The sequence below is a fragment of the Myotis brandtii genome, unplaced genomic scaffold, assembly GCF_000412655.1.
Source record: "Myotis brandtii unplaced genomic scaffold, ASM41265v1 scaffold1112, whole genome shotgun sequence".
NCBI lineage: Eukaryota > Metazoa > Chordata > Mammalia > Chiroptera > Vespertilionidae > Myotis > Myotis brandtii.
In genome coordinates, this window is record NW_005353800.1 from 315,748 (window position 1) to 328,477 (window position 12,730).

Below are 12,730 nucleotides of genomic sequence, written 5' to 3' on the forward strand. Positions count from 1 at the left end.
AGGAAGGATTGGCAGAAAGTTTCTTCCTTTGTTTTCTCAGATGCCCAAAGCCAAAATTAAGCCAGAAACTGGGCAGTATATTTCTCTTGTGAAACTAGACAATTACAAATTGGGCCCACATGTCTTAAAATGAAAGGTTTCAGTGCTCGCTTCGGCAGCACATACACTAAAATTGGAACGATACAGAGAAGATTAGCATGGCCCCTGCGCATGGATGACACGCAAATTCATGAAGCGTTCCATATTTAAAAAAAAAAATGAAAGGTTTCAAATTAAATTAATTCCTTATTTTTAATATTCCACATATATTCGGATTCTTCTTCCCCTACAAAAGTATCTGGTTCCTATTGTTTGGGTAATTTCTAGTCGTTGCTATTGTTTGTATTCAGATCATTAGAGTAGACTTATTTAATTTTTCATTAAACTCTTCTATTTTAAGATCTCTGGAGTCAAGCATTTAAGTATTTATTTAATAATCCTTCCACCCTCATGCTACAAAAACACCCAAGTAAACAGTTTAGTTTTTAATAAGTGCATTGCTACAGTATGCTTGTTTCTCTGAAACTTAGGAAAGACAGATTACTAAGTCTAGAAACAGTACCATGAACAAGCAGGGTAAAAGCATAAATCTGTTCTCTACCTGTCACCTTGTATTTTGCCAGAGCCCAGTTCCCCTACAGAGGAGGGAAACCATGAGGAAGGGTTCTCCTTCCTTAGTTAGTGCCTTTTAAGTACTGGTTTTTTTTTTTAATAATTTTTAAAAATATATATATATATTATTGATTTTTTACAGAGAGGAAGGGAGAGAGATAGAGAGTTAGAAACATCGATGAGAGAGAAACATCGATCAGCTGCCTCCTGCACACCTGCTACCGGGGATGTGCCCACAACCCCCAGGTACATGCCCTTGACTGGAATCGAACCTGGGACCTTTCAGTCCGCAGGCCAACGCTCTATCCACTGAGCCAAACCAGTTTCTGCTTAAGTACTGTTTTCAAAACCTTCTGGAAGCTGTGCGGGCACCAGCGCAGACTGCGGAGCTGATGCAGCCATGGCTCAGTAGGAAGCTCCATCAACCTTCCACTCACTTGTTGTGAATAATGTCCACAATGGAGTTCTTTCTACAGCGTAGAGGAGACCGAATGGCACTGCCTCTGCTTTTGTGAGTGGAGCGGATGATAAGCCTGTGTCATCAGCCATCACATAGCCACCGACTGCAGAAAGAAACACCTTAGTCTTGCCAGACGTACCTAAGTTCTTCTCCCTTTATCAGTCACTCCCCATCTCCCAATAAAATAGCTCCTCTTCCTGTCTCCCTGTTCCCTTCAATATTGCAACCATCAGCTTACAACACAAACTTCTTCTACGAAATAATCTTAATGAATCCAAGGATAGAACTAACAAAAGTAGAACATTTTATTCCTTTTCCAAGCCTCTTACATTTCTAAATCTAGATTGTTGACAAAATTTTGTCATGGTTGCATGTTTTGTTTGTTCGGGCTGTTTTTGCTTTCTGATTTTGTTTGTAGTTTGTTTTTTCAAGACAATGTTCCTGTGAGCTGTCTTCTGTATCAATGAGGAAAAAATAAAACCTATCTAAAAATGAATTTTAGAACGTGATTGTACTCACCTTTTCATTAACGCTGCTAAGAGACAAAGCGGTCCGGCTCCCATTCAGTCTTCATTTCCAAAGCCAGCGCCTAGTGATGTTAATGAACAGGAAAGGGACACAGGCAGGCAGTCTGACTGGGGCTGGAGGGGGGCTGGGAAGCCCACACCTGGAGGGCCCACCCAGAGGTACCACACCTCTGTCCTGAGAAGTTTGTGGAGGAGGATGCTGCTCACCTTCAATCTTTACAGGTTTCCACATGGGATTTCAGGGCTTGACGGAAGAGAGAGCATTCATGGAGGTGGTGACGGCTTATGCTCTGGCACATAGGAGACGGTTTCGAATAGTGTTTTCCAAACTCATACCCGCCCCCTTTACAATTTTGCCAAAACCACATACTATTTATATTACTATTTATATACGTAATTTAAATATGTATTTTTAAGGGAACCTTTGGTCAGAGGGACATGTTAGATGATATTGGGATGTAAATAGCAAACTCTAAAGTGAAACCATAAGATAATAACTCAATTTCCTTAATAGTAAATTGCAAGGAAAAGAGAGGGGAACCTATAGAGTAAAAGTCTTAAGAGAAGTCAGCCAAATAAATGTGACTCTGCTTTGGGATTCTGATTTGAAGAAAAAAAAAAAAAAACCACTAAAAGTTTATGAGACTGAATAGAAAAAATATGTATATATTGGTTTCTCCCTGGTTCCTAAAAACCTTGGAATTTAGATTCTGATTGGGGAAAAAAAAGTTTGTAAGACAATCAGGGACATCTGAACAAGAGTTATTGTCAGTTTTGTTGAGCATAATATATTTCGTCTTTTTTTTCAAGATTTCTTTTAGAAGTGCATACTGAAATTGCTTACTGATGCAACTGGGAAGGAACTTTAGAGCACATCATACCATTTGTTAAAAATAAATAAAATGGCCGAAACCGGTTTGGCTCAGTGGATAGAGCGTCGGCCTGCGGACTGAAAGGTCCCAGGTTCGATTCCGGTCAAGGGCATGTACCTGGGTTTCGGGCACATCCCCAGTGGGGGACGTGCAGGAGGCAGAAAAAATCAATAAAATATATATTAAAAAAAAAAAAGATGTAAAAAAATAAATAAATAAAATGTTTTATAATAAACAAGTATATGTCAAAGTAAACCATATTGTAAGCATCGGCTTTGGAAAAATTATTATTATTATTTTAATTGATTTCAGAGAGGAAGGGAGAGGGAGAGAGAGACAAAAACATCCATGATGAGAAAGAATCATTGATCGGCTGGCTGCCTCCTGCACGTCCCATACTGGGGATCTGGGGATCGAGCCCGCAACCAGGGCATATGCCCTTGACCAGAATCGAACCTGGGACCCTTCAGTCCACAGGCTCTATCCACTGAGCCAAACCGGAAAAGTTGGAACACCAAAATCCAATGTGAGATGGGCTGAACTGGTGAGTTTTGTGAAGCTGAGCTTGGCCATATGTCTGGCAACCGAAGAGGCATTAGCATTAAGTGAAGGCACAAAATAGCCAATTAGGAAAAGAAAGGAAATCCTAAACTAGAGATGAATATTTAAAGCAGGAGAGAAAAGAGTGTCTGAAACTGAAGTCAGTTTATAGCTCAAACGCAAAATAACTCCTCAGGGTGAAACTCTTAACAGGCTGGGGCCTGGCCTGAGCTGTCCCTCCAACCCCTCCACCCCCCATAAAAGGAGATTGATTTGGGCTCAGTAGAAGGAAGTATTATCCAATAATTAGAGGTCTCCAGCAACACCAATAGGTTTCTTTTGGGGACACTTATCTTCCAAACAGGTTTAACACCTGGCAGAAGGAGGATCACTGTTGGACTAGAGTCTAGATGAGCCAACCTGTGGTTCCATGAATCCATGGATGGGATGGACCATCAAAAGCCATGAAAACTGAAGATAATTCTCTTGAGCACACCTCCACTGACTGTCATAAGCTGATCCTAGCATCAGCAGATCGATAAAGTGAGGCAACTGTGGCCTTAATTGTGTCGGCTGCTGCTTTAAACATCTTGAAAATTCCTAACTGCCACTGCCAAAGAAGGATGCATCTCATCTCTAAAACTAACATAATATTGTGTGTCAACGACTTTAATTTCAAAAACTTAAAAAAAAAAAAAAAAGCATCCTAAGCTTGGAAGTGGAAGCAAATGCTTGCTCTTCAGGAGAATGTCACCAAGTAACGGACCCTCTGTAGTTAGGTATCAGGGTGGCGGAGACAGTAGCAATGGTTACCGTTCACGCCGTCTAAAGAAACTATATACAGTTATGTACACATGTGCACACATTTACTCTATCTTGCTTTTAGGAATCCGTGTCCTAAGGCAACCGATTCCTTTTTATATATTTCACATACCGTAAAATTCACCCTTTTAGAAGCAACTGATTCTTTTTAGGCATCTTCACTTACTCTAGGAATGACTGGAAAAGGTCCTCCGCTCAGCTAGAATAGCTCTTACTATATGCATGTACGTGGACCTGGTCTTATTTCACCAAGGAGTTCAGGCGGTAATGTATTCGCATGAATAAAGTTAGCCTTTTGAAAGAAACTAAAGGGTTATTCCAACACAAGGAAAGTGCAAGTTGCAGAATTCACTCTTTTCAGCCATGAACATGTTAAGCATCAACTTTTGTTTCCCATAATGTTGCCGATAGGAGCTTTCTGTGGCCAAATCTTCAATACTTAGCTCTGTCTCCTTCCCAAAACTCAAAAATAGTAGCTGATTATGACAGACAAATCCAAAAAAAATCAAAGAAATTCAGAAAATGTACTCATAGTTTCACCTTGCAGCTTTCCTTGCACTCGGTTCCTCCTATGTCGGAGAGGAGGGTTTGTAGGGAGCCCTCCAGTCCATCCTGCAGCAGCACAGGGGCAGGCCCTTCTTACACTTCTAGAACTTTCCCCGTCCCACATCAACACCCAAAACTCCCATTTCTCTGCTACCTCTCCTGTCAACCACCTGTGTGACCGTACGTGAGTAACTTCACCTCTAGGCTGTCATCACACATTTTCAGTATGATTCTCTCATCTGGAGTTTCTTGCTTTAGTTTTCCTAACCACCCATCATTTCCACACCAAAAGCCCTCAACTTCCCCCCACAAACCTATACCACAGGGCTTAGTGCTGTCTGCCTCTCCATTTCTTATTTTCATATTTATGACATGCAAGCAAAAATTTCAGGTCATCAATACAGTATATGTTGTTGAAACAGCCAACCAAAGGTCTTTCTACGTGGAAAACAGAGGTGAAGGGGTAAGGACGCAAAGCCGAACAGTCAAAAGGCGAGAAAAGAGAACAACTCATAGTTCTCAGGAAACTATTTTCAACCGTATTTTAAGCCAGCATAGTGAGCCTGGTGTTTTTTAGTCACAAGCCACGGTTCGAATTCCAGTTTGCCCCTTAACCAGCTCTGTGACCTTGAACAAGTTAACTTTAATTTTTGAATTTCAAGTTCCCTTGTCCGTGGGAAAAAAGGGGTGGGCTAATACCTCAGAGTTATTGAGGATTAAATGAGCACTTACATGAAGTCCCTAATACAGCCCAGTACAGAGGAGCTCACTACAATAACAAACACGATTGTGTAAGACTCCCTAATGTGTATACTTTTCCTACGTAAAGTCTACATTACCCTGTGCCTATGCCACTTCTTTCCTCATAAGCAACCTGATCCTCACCGCTACCCCAAGGACAGATGCCATTTTCTTAAAAGATCTAGAGCAGTGGTTCTCAACCTTCCTAATGCCGCGACCCTTTAATACAGTTCCTCATGTTGTGGTGACCCTCAATTTCATTGTTACAAATTGAACATAATTAAAGCATAGTGATTCATCACAAAAACAATATGTAATTATATATGTGTTTTCCGATGGTTTTAGGCGACCCCTGTGAAAGGGTCGTTTGACCCCCAAGGGGGTCGCGACCCACAGGTTGAGAACCGCTGATCAGAGGGATGAAAGCGGCAGGAGTCATGCAGGTTTGTGGAAGAAACCAGCCAACACCAGTTCAAAAAGATACCGTCACTGCTAGCTTTATGGTCCGGAATGCAGAGTGAGAAGTGATTACACCCAGGAAAATTCCCAGCGCCCTTGGAGAGGAACTGCCTGGGAGAAGAAAAGGGTGGGAGGGACCGTCAGCCCGGGCAGCACCCATCCCGTCACCCAGCAGGGGAAATGAGATGCTTCCAACCTTCTGTGTCGCAAGAGCAGGCCTAGCATCAGCTCGTGCTCCCCCAGATGTTAGTTTTTGGGGCCAAGTACAAAATCTTTGGGTGGCCCTCCACCAGAGTTCTGTCTGTCTGCTGTGGGGGAGCCAGGGAGGGGGTGCACTCCGAGGAGGGGGCTCGCCTCTGGATCGGGTTTGCTACGTTTGGCCAGGTCCTCATTGTGAGCCTTGCGGATGTGGCGGTACAGGTCCCCTGACTGCGTGTAGCTGCGCAGGCAGTAGCGGCACTCGTAGGGCCGCTCCCGTGTGTGCACCGTGGCGTGGCGCCGTAGCGTGTAAGAGCACGAGAAGGTCTTCCCACATGTCTTGCAAGTGGGAACATCCTCAGTAAAAACGCCAAAGCTTCCTGGGGCTGCTTCGTACTCAGAAGGCAGGTAAAGTGGCTCATGCAGGGCGGGGGGTGCGGGCAGGGGTGAGGTCACCAGTCCGCGGTGATACTGCCCTGGACCTGGCAGCAGATGGTAGGGTAGGTGAGGATCGGAGGGCAGAAACTGGTCACTTGGCCCCACCTCCTCCAGTCCTGCTGCCCTTGGCTCCTCAAAAGCCTCTGGAGGGGGAGGCTGAGCACCATACATGGCCTCCCCGGGTGGGAACAATCCCTCGGGCCCCTGAGGCTGAGCCTCCGACACATCGGGCTCCTCATCAGAAATCACAATCGCTTCTACTTTCACCTGGACCAGCTCAGCTTCCGCTGGGGTTGGGGCCTGGGACGGAACTGGGGCTGGGACTGGGGCTGCAGCAGAAGAGGGGCTGTAGAAGCCTTGCAATGGTCCTCCAGCTCCCCTTGGTTCCACCACCCTCAGACTCTCGGAACCCACGTCGAGGGGAGCCAGTGGCTCCACTGAAACTGTGGGAAGGCCAGAAGAGTAGTAGTTTGCAGGAAGGGGCTCTGTGGAGCTACTGGGGCTGGCAAGGGAGACATCCGCCACCGGTGGAGGAGGAGCCCGTAGATGCAGCGAGTCAACCTCCACGCCAGGCTGTGTCGTGTCAGCGCCGCTGGGCATGGGCGGCTCGTCTGGAGGACAGACAGTCGGTGAGGGAGCAGCAGGGCCTTTCCACTCCCCTTTGCCCCAGTGGCCCGATATCTCCGCAGATGCCAAGGAGGGCTGAGGGCCACGGGAAGTGTGGGACAGAAATTCCAAGCTCAGGGACTGTGAGCTGGTTTCCTCCTCCTTCTTGGTACTGTCTGCCTCTGCCAGGGCCCGGGCTTGCAGACGCCGCTTACACACCTTGACGATGTCATTCATGTGCAAGTAACTGGCAGCTGCCAGCACGTCTTCCACAGGGGTGTCCCCCCTCAGCACCAGCTGGCCAGCATACATGAAGTCCAGAAGCAGCCCAAACGCTGGGGCCGTGACAATCTCGTTGTGGATACACACCAGGTCCCTCTTGTCCAGTTCCCGCTCTTTGTAGAAAAGCTGGAAGAACGGGCTGCAGGAGGCGAGCACAGCCCGGTGGGCCAGGAACTGGGTGCTACCCACCATCACGGTGCAGTCGCAAAGGAAACCCTGGGACCGCTGCTCTCGGAGGCTCTGCAGCAGCTGCTGGCTGTGTTCTGGAAACTCCATAGCACCCCACGAGGGGCAGGCCCCTAGGAAGGTCCCCACCAGCGGTTCCCTGGGAAGAGAGGACAGTGGGTTAGGGCTGGTAACCGCCCCAGAAACCTTCATATCAGCCCTGAGCTGCCACCAACATACCTCTGGCAACACTGTCCTGACCCCAAAACGCTCGCTTACATTACTATCTTTTTTTCTTAGGTCACAAACCAGTGGTCTTTTAGCTCCGCCCCCTCGACTTAACCTCAGCAGCAGGCCCCACCCAGCCAACAAACCCCGCCCCCGGAAGTCCCTCCCCCTAACCAGCCTCCGCTTCCTCTATGCCCACCCGGTGGCTTTCAGCACCTCCTCCAACTGGAGGTCTCTCTCGCCCCCAGGCCTCCCCGGCGATACCTCTACGCCCCACTCCGGGAACTCCCTGAGCCTCTCTCGCATTCCAGGGGCTAAGAAGTCCTAGGGTGCGAACTAGCAGAGAAAGCTGGTCCCTCACCCTCCACCGAGCAGCCACTGGGCGAACTCCGCCCCTTCCCACCTCCTCAGATGCAACGGGCTCAACTTTGCCTTCCCTTGTCACGGATTGGCTCACTGTGCACTAACCACCGCCCACTCTTGAGCGGCGTTTCCAAGTGGGTGCTGGTGGCCGTCGCTCAGGCAGCGAGGCGTCGGATTGGCTGGCGTTGCTGTCCTAAACTTTTCTTCCTGGTCCCGCCTTCTTTGCCTCAGAGCCCTCTGGATTGGCTGAGCTTCTCCATCTACCTGAAGCGGGGACCGCGCTCTAGGTTGCCGAGCGCGTCCACCTGGCGCGGGGTGGGGGTGGGAGGGGAACCTTGCACCGCGTTGAGAATTGTGTTGCGTCGGCTGCAGGCTGACCCGAGGAGGAGGACGAACAAGCTGGTGTGGGACTCAGGAGGCCCGGGTGTGAGACCCGCTCTGCCGTGACCGGGGGCAGCAGCCACACCTCTGAACCTCAGTTGTGTCCTGAAGGTTCCTGACACCCTCAGTGCCCCGCTGCTTCGCCCCCCTCACCCCGACGGCTCGGGCTCCCGACTCCGTAATGGCGGAGTCCGAGAACCAGCCGCGCGGGCGTGAGTGCTGTCGCAGTCCTGGCCTGAACTCCGGGCACGAGGCCCTGCATTCCCCCGGGACAGGAGAGTTAGGGCATGGCTGCTGGTGAAGACATCTTTGAGGCGTCCCCAGACAAAGGAAAGGCTGTACTTCGGGAGTTAGTGACACCTGCCTCTTTACCGACCAGAGCAATATGTCCACAGGGTTAATTGAGTGCCTGTAACCCACTACTCCCTGCTTCACCCCTACTACTCCCCCCTTCACCCCCGCTCTATCCACTGAGCCAAACCAGTTAGGGCAAGGTTGCAGGTTTGATCTCCTGTTAGGGCACATAAAAGAATCAACCAGTGAACGCATCAATAAGTGGAACAACAAATCAGTGTTTCTGTATCTCTCACACACACTCTCTAAAGTCAACAATTTTTTTTTTTTTAAAGATAAGAGATGAGGGACAAGAGAAAAAAAGAAGTCAAGGATGGCCAGAATTGTAGCATGAGCAATGGTGTGGCTGACAGAGTCATCTTCTGAGATGGGGGCAATGGGGAGGAAAATTGAGAGTTCTGTTTTTGACCCTATGCAGAGATTCCCCTTAGCCAGTTAGACTTGTGAGCCTGAAGATCCCGTGAAACGTCGGGGCTGGAGGTACATATTGGGAGTGTCATGGGCATATAGATAGTATTTAAAGCTGGGGACTGGAGGAAAACCTTGTGGGGCAGAGGGCTGCTGGAGTTGCTAAGCAGTAAGGAGCATACCAGTGGTCGGCAAACTGCGGCCCCTTGAGTGTGGCTCTTCCACAAAATACCACGTGCGGGTGCGCACGTACAGTGCGGTTGAAACTTCGTGGCCACACTCAAGGGGCCAAAGAGCCGCATGTGGCTCTCGAGCTGTAGTTTGCCGACCACTGGCATAGGCTGTTTGGGAAGCTAAAGCAACCATGTTTCTATAGGTGCAAAAGGATCGATGAAGATGAGTTTGGGCAAAAAGACTGTGGACTTGGCACACTCTGGGATCGCCATGCATACTGGCTCTAGATATTTAAAGTTACAGTTCTTTCAACCTCTGTGCAAATCTGAAGGTGCTCCCTCTGGTCAGTGCACACCAGTGGCCACCAGAGCTTAATGAACCAAGTGTGCCCTGGATTTAGGCTTCTCTCACCCCCCAGGAGCACCATTAAAGCAGGGCACAGCTTGGAGGCTTTGCTTCTCAAAGTGGGGCACACAGGGCTACAGGTACCAGGACACATCTTTCTAGAGCACCATTTAGTTGTTTGTATTTTTTTTTTTTATAAAAGCTTTCATTTAGGGAATAGAGGTACTAAGCTAGTATAGACAGATTATAGCACATGAAAAACTATGTGAAATTTAAAGCTAAAACTAAAGACATTTCTTACTTATAGTAGTAACTTTCCCCCAAGGAAAAAGATTACAAAGCTTTGCTTCTATGTTTCTGTGCATTTGTAGAAGTTAGAAAAATATGTGCCGTTTAGCATTTGTTAAATGCTAGCAATATGCTAACAATATAGTCTCTGATTCCAAAATAGCCTTTCTTTTTTTTTTTTAAATATATTTTATTGATTTTTTACAGAGAGGAAGGGAGAGAGATAGAGAGTTAGAAACATCGATGAGAGAGAAACATCGATCAGCTGCCTCCTGCACATCTCCTACTGGGGATGTGCCCGAAACCCAGGTACATGCCCTTGACCGGAATCGAACCTGGGACCTTTCAGTCCACAAGCCGACGCTCTATCCACTGAGCCAAACCGGTTTTGGCCAAAAATAGCCTTTCTTGTCTCTATTAGACAGAAGAAGAGACTGAGCTTCAGCATGGTTAAGTAATTTGACCATGGTCACTCAGTGAATACAAGTCAGAGCTGAGACTGAATGTTGGTCTTTATAGCCACACCCCTAATCACTATTATAGATCTGTCTTGGTAGAGTGTTCCCACATGGTTGTAATGCCCAAGGCCAGAGGATTTGGACTCAGCTGGGGGCAGGATTATCCTAGTTATTGGAAGAAATGGTGGCACAGAAGAAGGAGCCCAGAAGCAAGAAGAGGGGCAGCTAAGATGGGTGATCCTTGCTCAAAGACTGCCCCCCAGGGGCCGGACCTGCTGCTTGCTTGTGAATCTTTGGAAGACAGGTGATGGCAGACATCATCACTAGGGCTTCTCTCTACTATCTAGGCCAGTGATGGCGAACCTATGACACGCGTGTCAGAGGTGACACGCGAACTCATTTTTTGGGTTGATTTTTCTTTGTTAAATGGCATTTAAATATATAAAATAAATATCAAAAATATAAATCTTTGTTTTACTATGGTTGCAAATATCAAAAAATTTCTATATGTGACACGGCACCAGAGTTAAGTTAGGGTTTTTCAAAATGCTGACATGCCAAGTTCAAAAGGTTCGCCATCACTGATCTAGGCTGCAGAGATTCTATTCTTACAGCAGACTATCTTTTCCAAGATGGCCTTGACAAGATCTTCCCTTCCACACACTCATCCTACAATATGACAGTGATGCTCCTCCCATCAGGAAAGGTCTCTTACCTGAGTCTGGGAGGGACTGTCTCCTCCAGGGAGATGTGACATTCAAGAGGCTAGGTTATAAAAGAAGATACAACCCACCTAGTGTGGCTCAGTGGTTGAGCATCAGCCTAAGAGCCAGGAAGTCATGGTTTGATTCCCAGTCAGGGCACATGCCAGGGTTGCAGGCTTGATCCCCAGGAGGGGGGCATGCAGGAGGCAGCTGATCAACGATTCTCTCTCATCATTGATATCATTGATGTTTCTATGTCTCTCCCTCTTCCTTCCTCTCTGAAATCAATAACAAAATTCTTTTAAAGGGGGATACAGCTTCTGGTTGGTCCTCTTGGGATAATTGCTCCTAGAGCCGCACCGCAATGCTGTGAAGAAGCCCAGGCCACACAAAGAGGCCGCATGTGTTTCAGCCACAGCCACAGCCACTGTGTTTGGATTGTAGCCAGTTTTCTTAATGCTGGCGCTGACTTCCTTTTTTAAAGATTTTGTATTGATTTTTAGAGAGAGAGAGGAAGGGACAGGGAGAGAGAGAGAAACATCGATGCGAGAATGAAATATCCATCAGATGCCTCCTGCACGCCCCACACCGCGGATTGAGCCTGAAACTCGGGCATGTGCTCTGACTGGGAATCCAACCAGCCACCCTTTGGTGCAGGGGGTGATGTCCAATCAACTGAGCCACATCTCCCAGGGCTAAGTGCTGACTTCTTTAACAATATCCTCCTTTGTATCTCTTCTGGCTGCAGGGTGGCTCAGTGGAATCCACGTTGTTAACACCAATAATCAGCTGTTTCACACCCAGTGCGTAAGCCAGAAGGGCATGCTCACGGGTCTGTCCATTCTTGGAGATATACTACCTGCTTCAAATTCACCAAGAGCAGCAGCAACACTCAGGACAGCACAGTCAGCCTGAGGAGTGCCTGTGATCATGTCTCTGTGTCCTGGGGCATCAGTGATGGTCACCTAATACTTGCTGGTCTCGAATTTCCACCAGGAGGCATCAATGGTGATACCGCGCTCACGTTCAGCTTTCAGTTTCTCCAAGACCCAGGCATACTGAAGGAGCCCTTCCCATCTCAGCAGCCTCCTTCTCAACATTTCCGACGGTTCCCTTGCGAATCCCACCACATTTGTAGGTCAGGGGCCCAGCAGGGGTGGGCTTGCCGGAATCTGTGTGTCCAAGAATGACGAGTCTGCCTTTCTCGTTTTGGGTTTGACTTAGTGGTGGTTTTCACGACGCACCTGTGTTCTGGAAGCAAACCTGTTGGGAAAAAGGAGGTGATGAGCTTTAACTATTTATGACGAATGATTCTGGCTCCAATTACGATGTGTTCCCTGCTCCTCCTCTACCCTCCCCCCAGCCCCCCACATCCAAGCAATTGCTAGACACCAGCAGCTGGGTGTCCCACGACTTAACTCAATTCTGCTACCATCTACCAGGAGTGCTAAATGGATGTGCTCTGTTAAAGCGTTTTATTCATGCCACCTCTCACTAATTAATTAATTAACTAATTAATTCATAATTCCGTTTAGAATTCTTTATTCAAGAAAAGAAAACAAAAGAAAAAGAAAACAAAAGGAATTCTTTATTGAGCTGCTATTCTGGGCACCGAATTTAAGAGAGCCGCCGGTTGGGTCGTTTGTGGGCGGGCGGGGGCGGGGCCTCGTGGGTTTCCCCGCCCACCACAGCGAGGTCCAATCGGGTCCGCGGAGGCCCG

General features: G+C 47.7%; 2 protein-coding genes across 5 annotated transcripts in view; one reads left to right on the forward strand and one right to left on the reverse strand.

The window, feature by feature from the left end:
- Positions 1 to 5,636: 5,636 nt before the first annotated feature.
- ZBTB3 (zinc finger and BTB domain containing 3) lies at positions 5,637 to 7,958 on the reverse strand. 4 transcript variants are annotated; one of them, XM_005857486.2, is made up of 2 exons: positions 7,939 to 7,958; positions 5,637 to 7,467 (listed from the first exon to the last, which is right to left on the reverse strand). In XM_005857486.2, the coding sequence occupies exon 2, from the start codon at positions 7,416 to 7,418 to the stop codon at positions 5,865 to 5,867; it is 1,554 nt and encodes a 517-aa protein (XP_005857548.1). In that variant the 5' UTR covers positions 7,419 to 7,467; positions 7,939 to 7,958; the 3' UTR covers positions 5,637 to 5,864. The 4 variants fall into 4 exon arrangements, with proteins under 4 accessions (XP_005857548.1, XP_005857547.1, XP_014400592.1 ...); XM_005857485.2 differs by having other exon boundaries at positions 7,897 to 7,947; XM_014545106.1 differs by lacking the exon at positions 7,939 to 7,958 and adding an exon at positions 7,800 to 7,932.
- Positions 7,959 to 8,460: 502 nt separating this feature from the next.
- Positions 8,461 to 12,730, forward strand: part of POLR2G (polymerase (RNA) II (DNA directed) polypeptide G) — a 7,206-nt gene continuing 2,936 nt past the window's right edge. The window contains exon 1 of the mRNA XM_005857505.2: positions 8,461 to 8,491. Coding sequence (XP_005857567.1) covers positions 8,461 to 8,491 — 31 coding nt within the window. The remainder of the gene's footprint in view (positions 8,492 to 12,730) is intronic.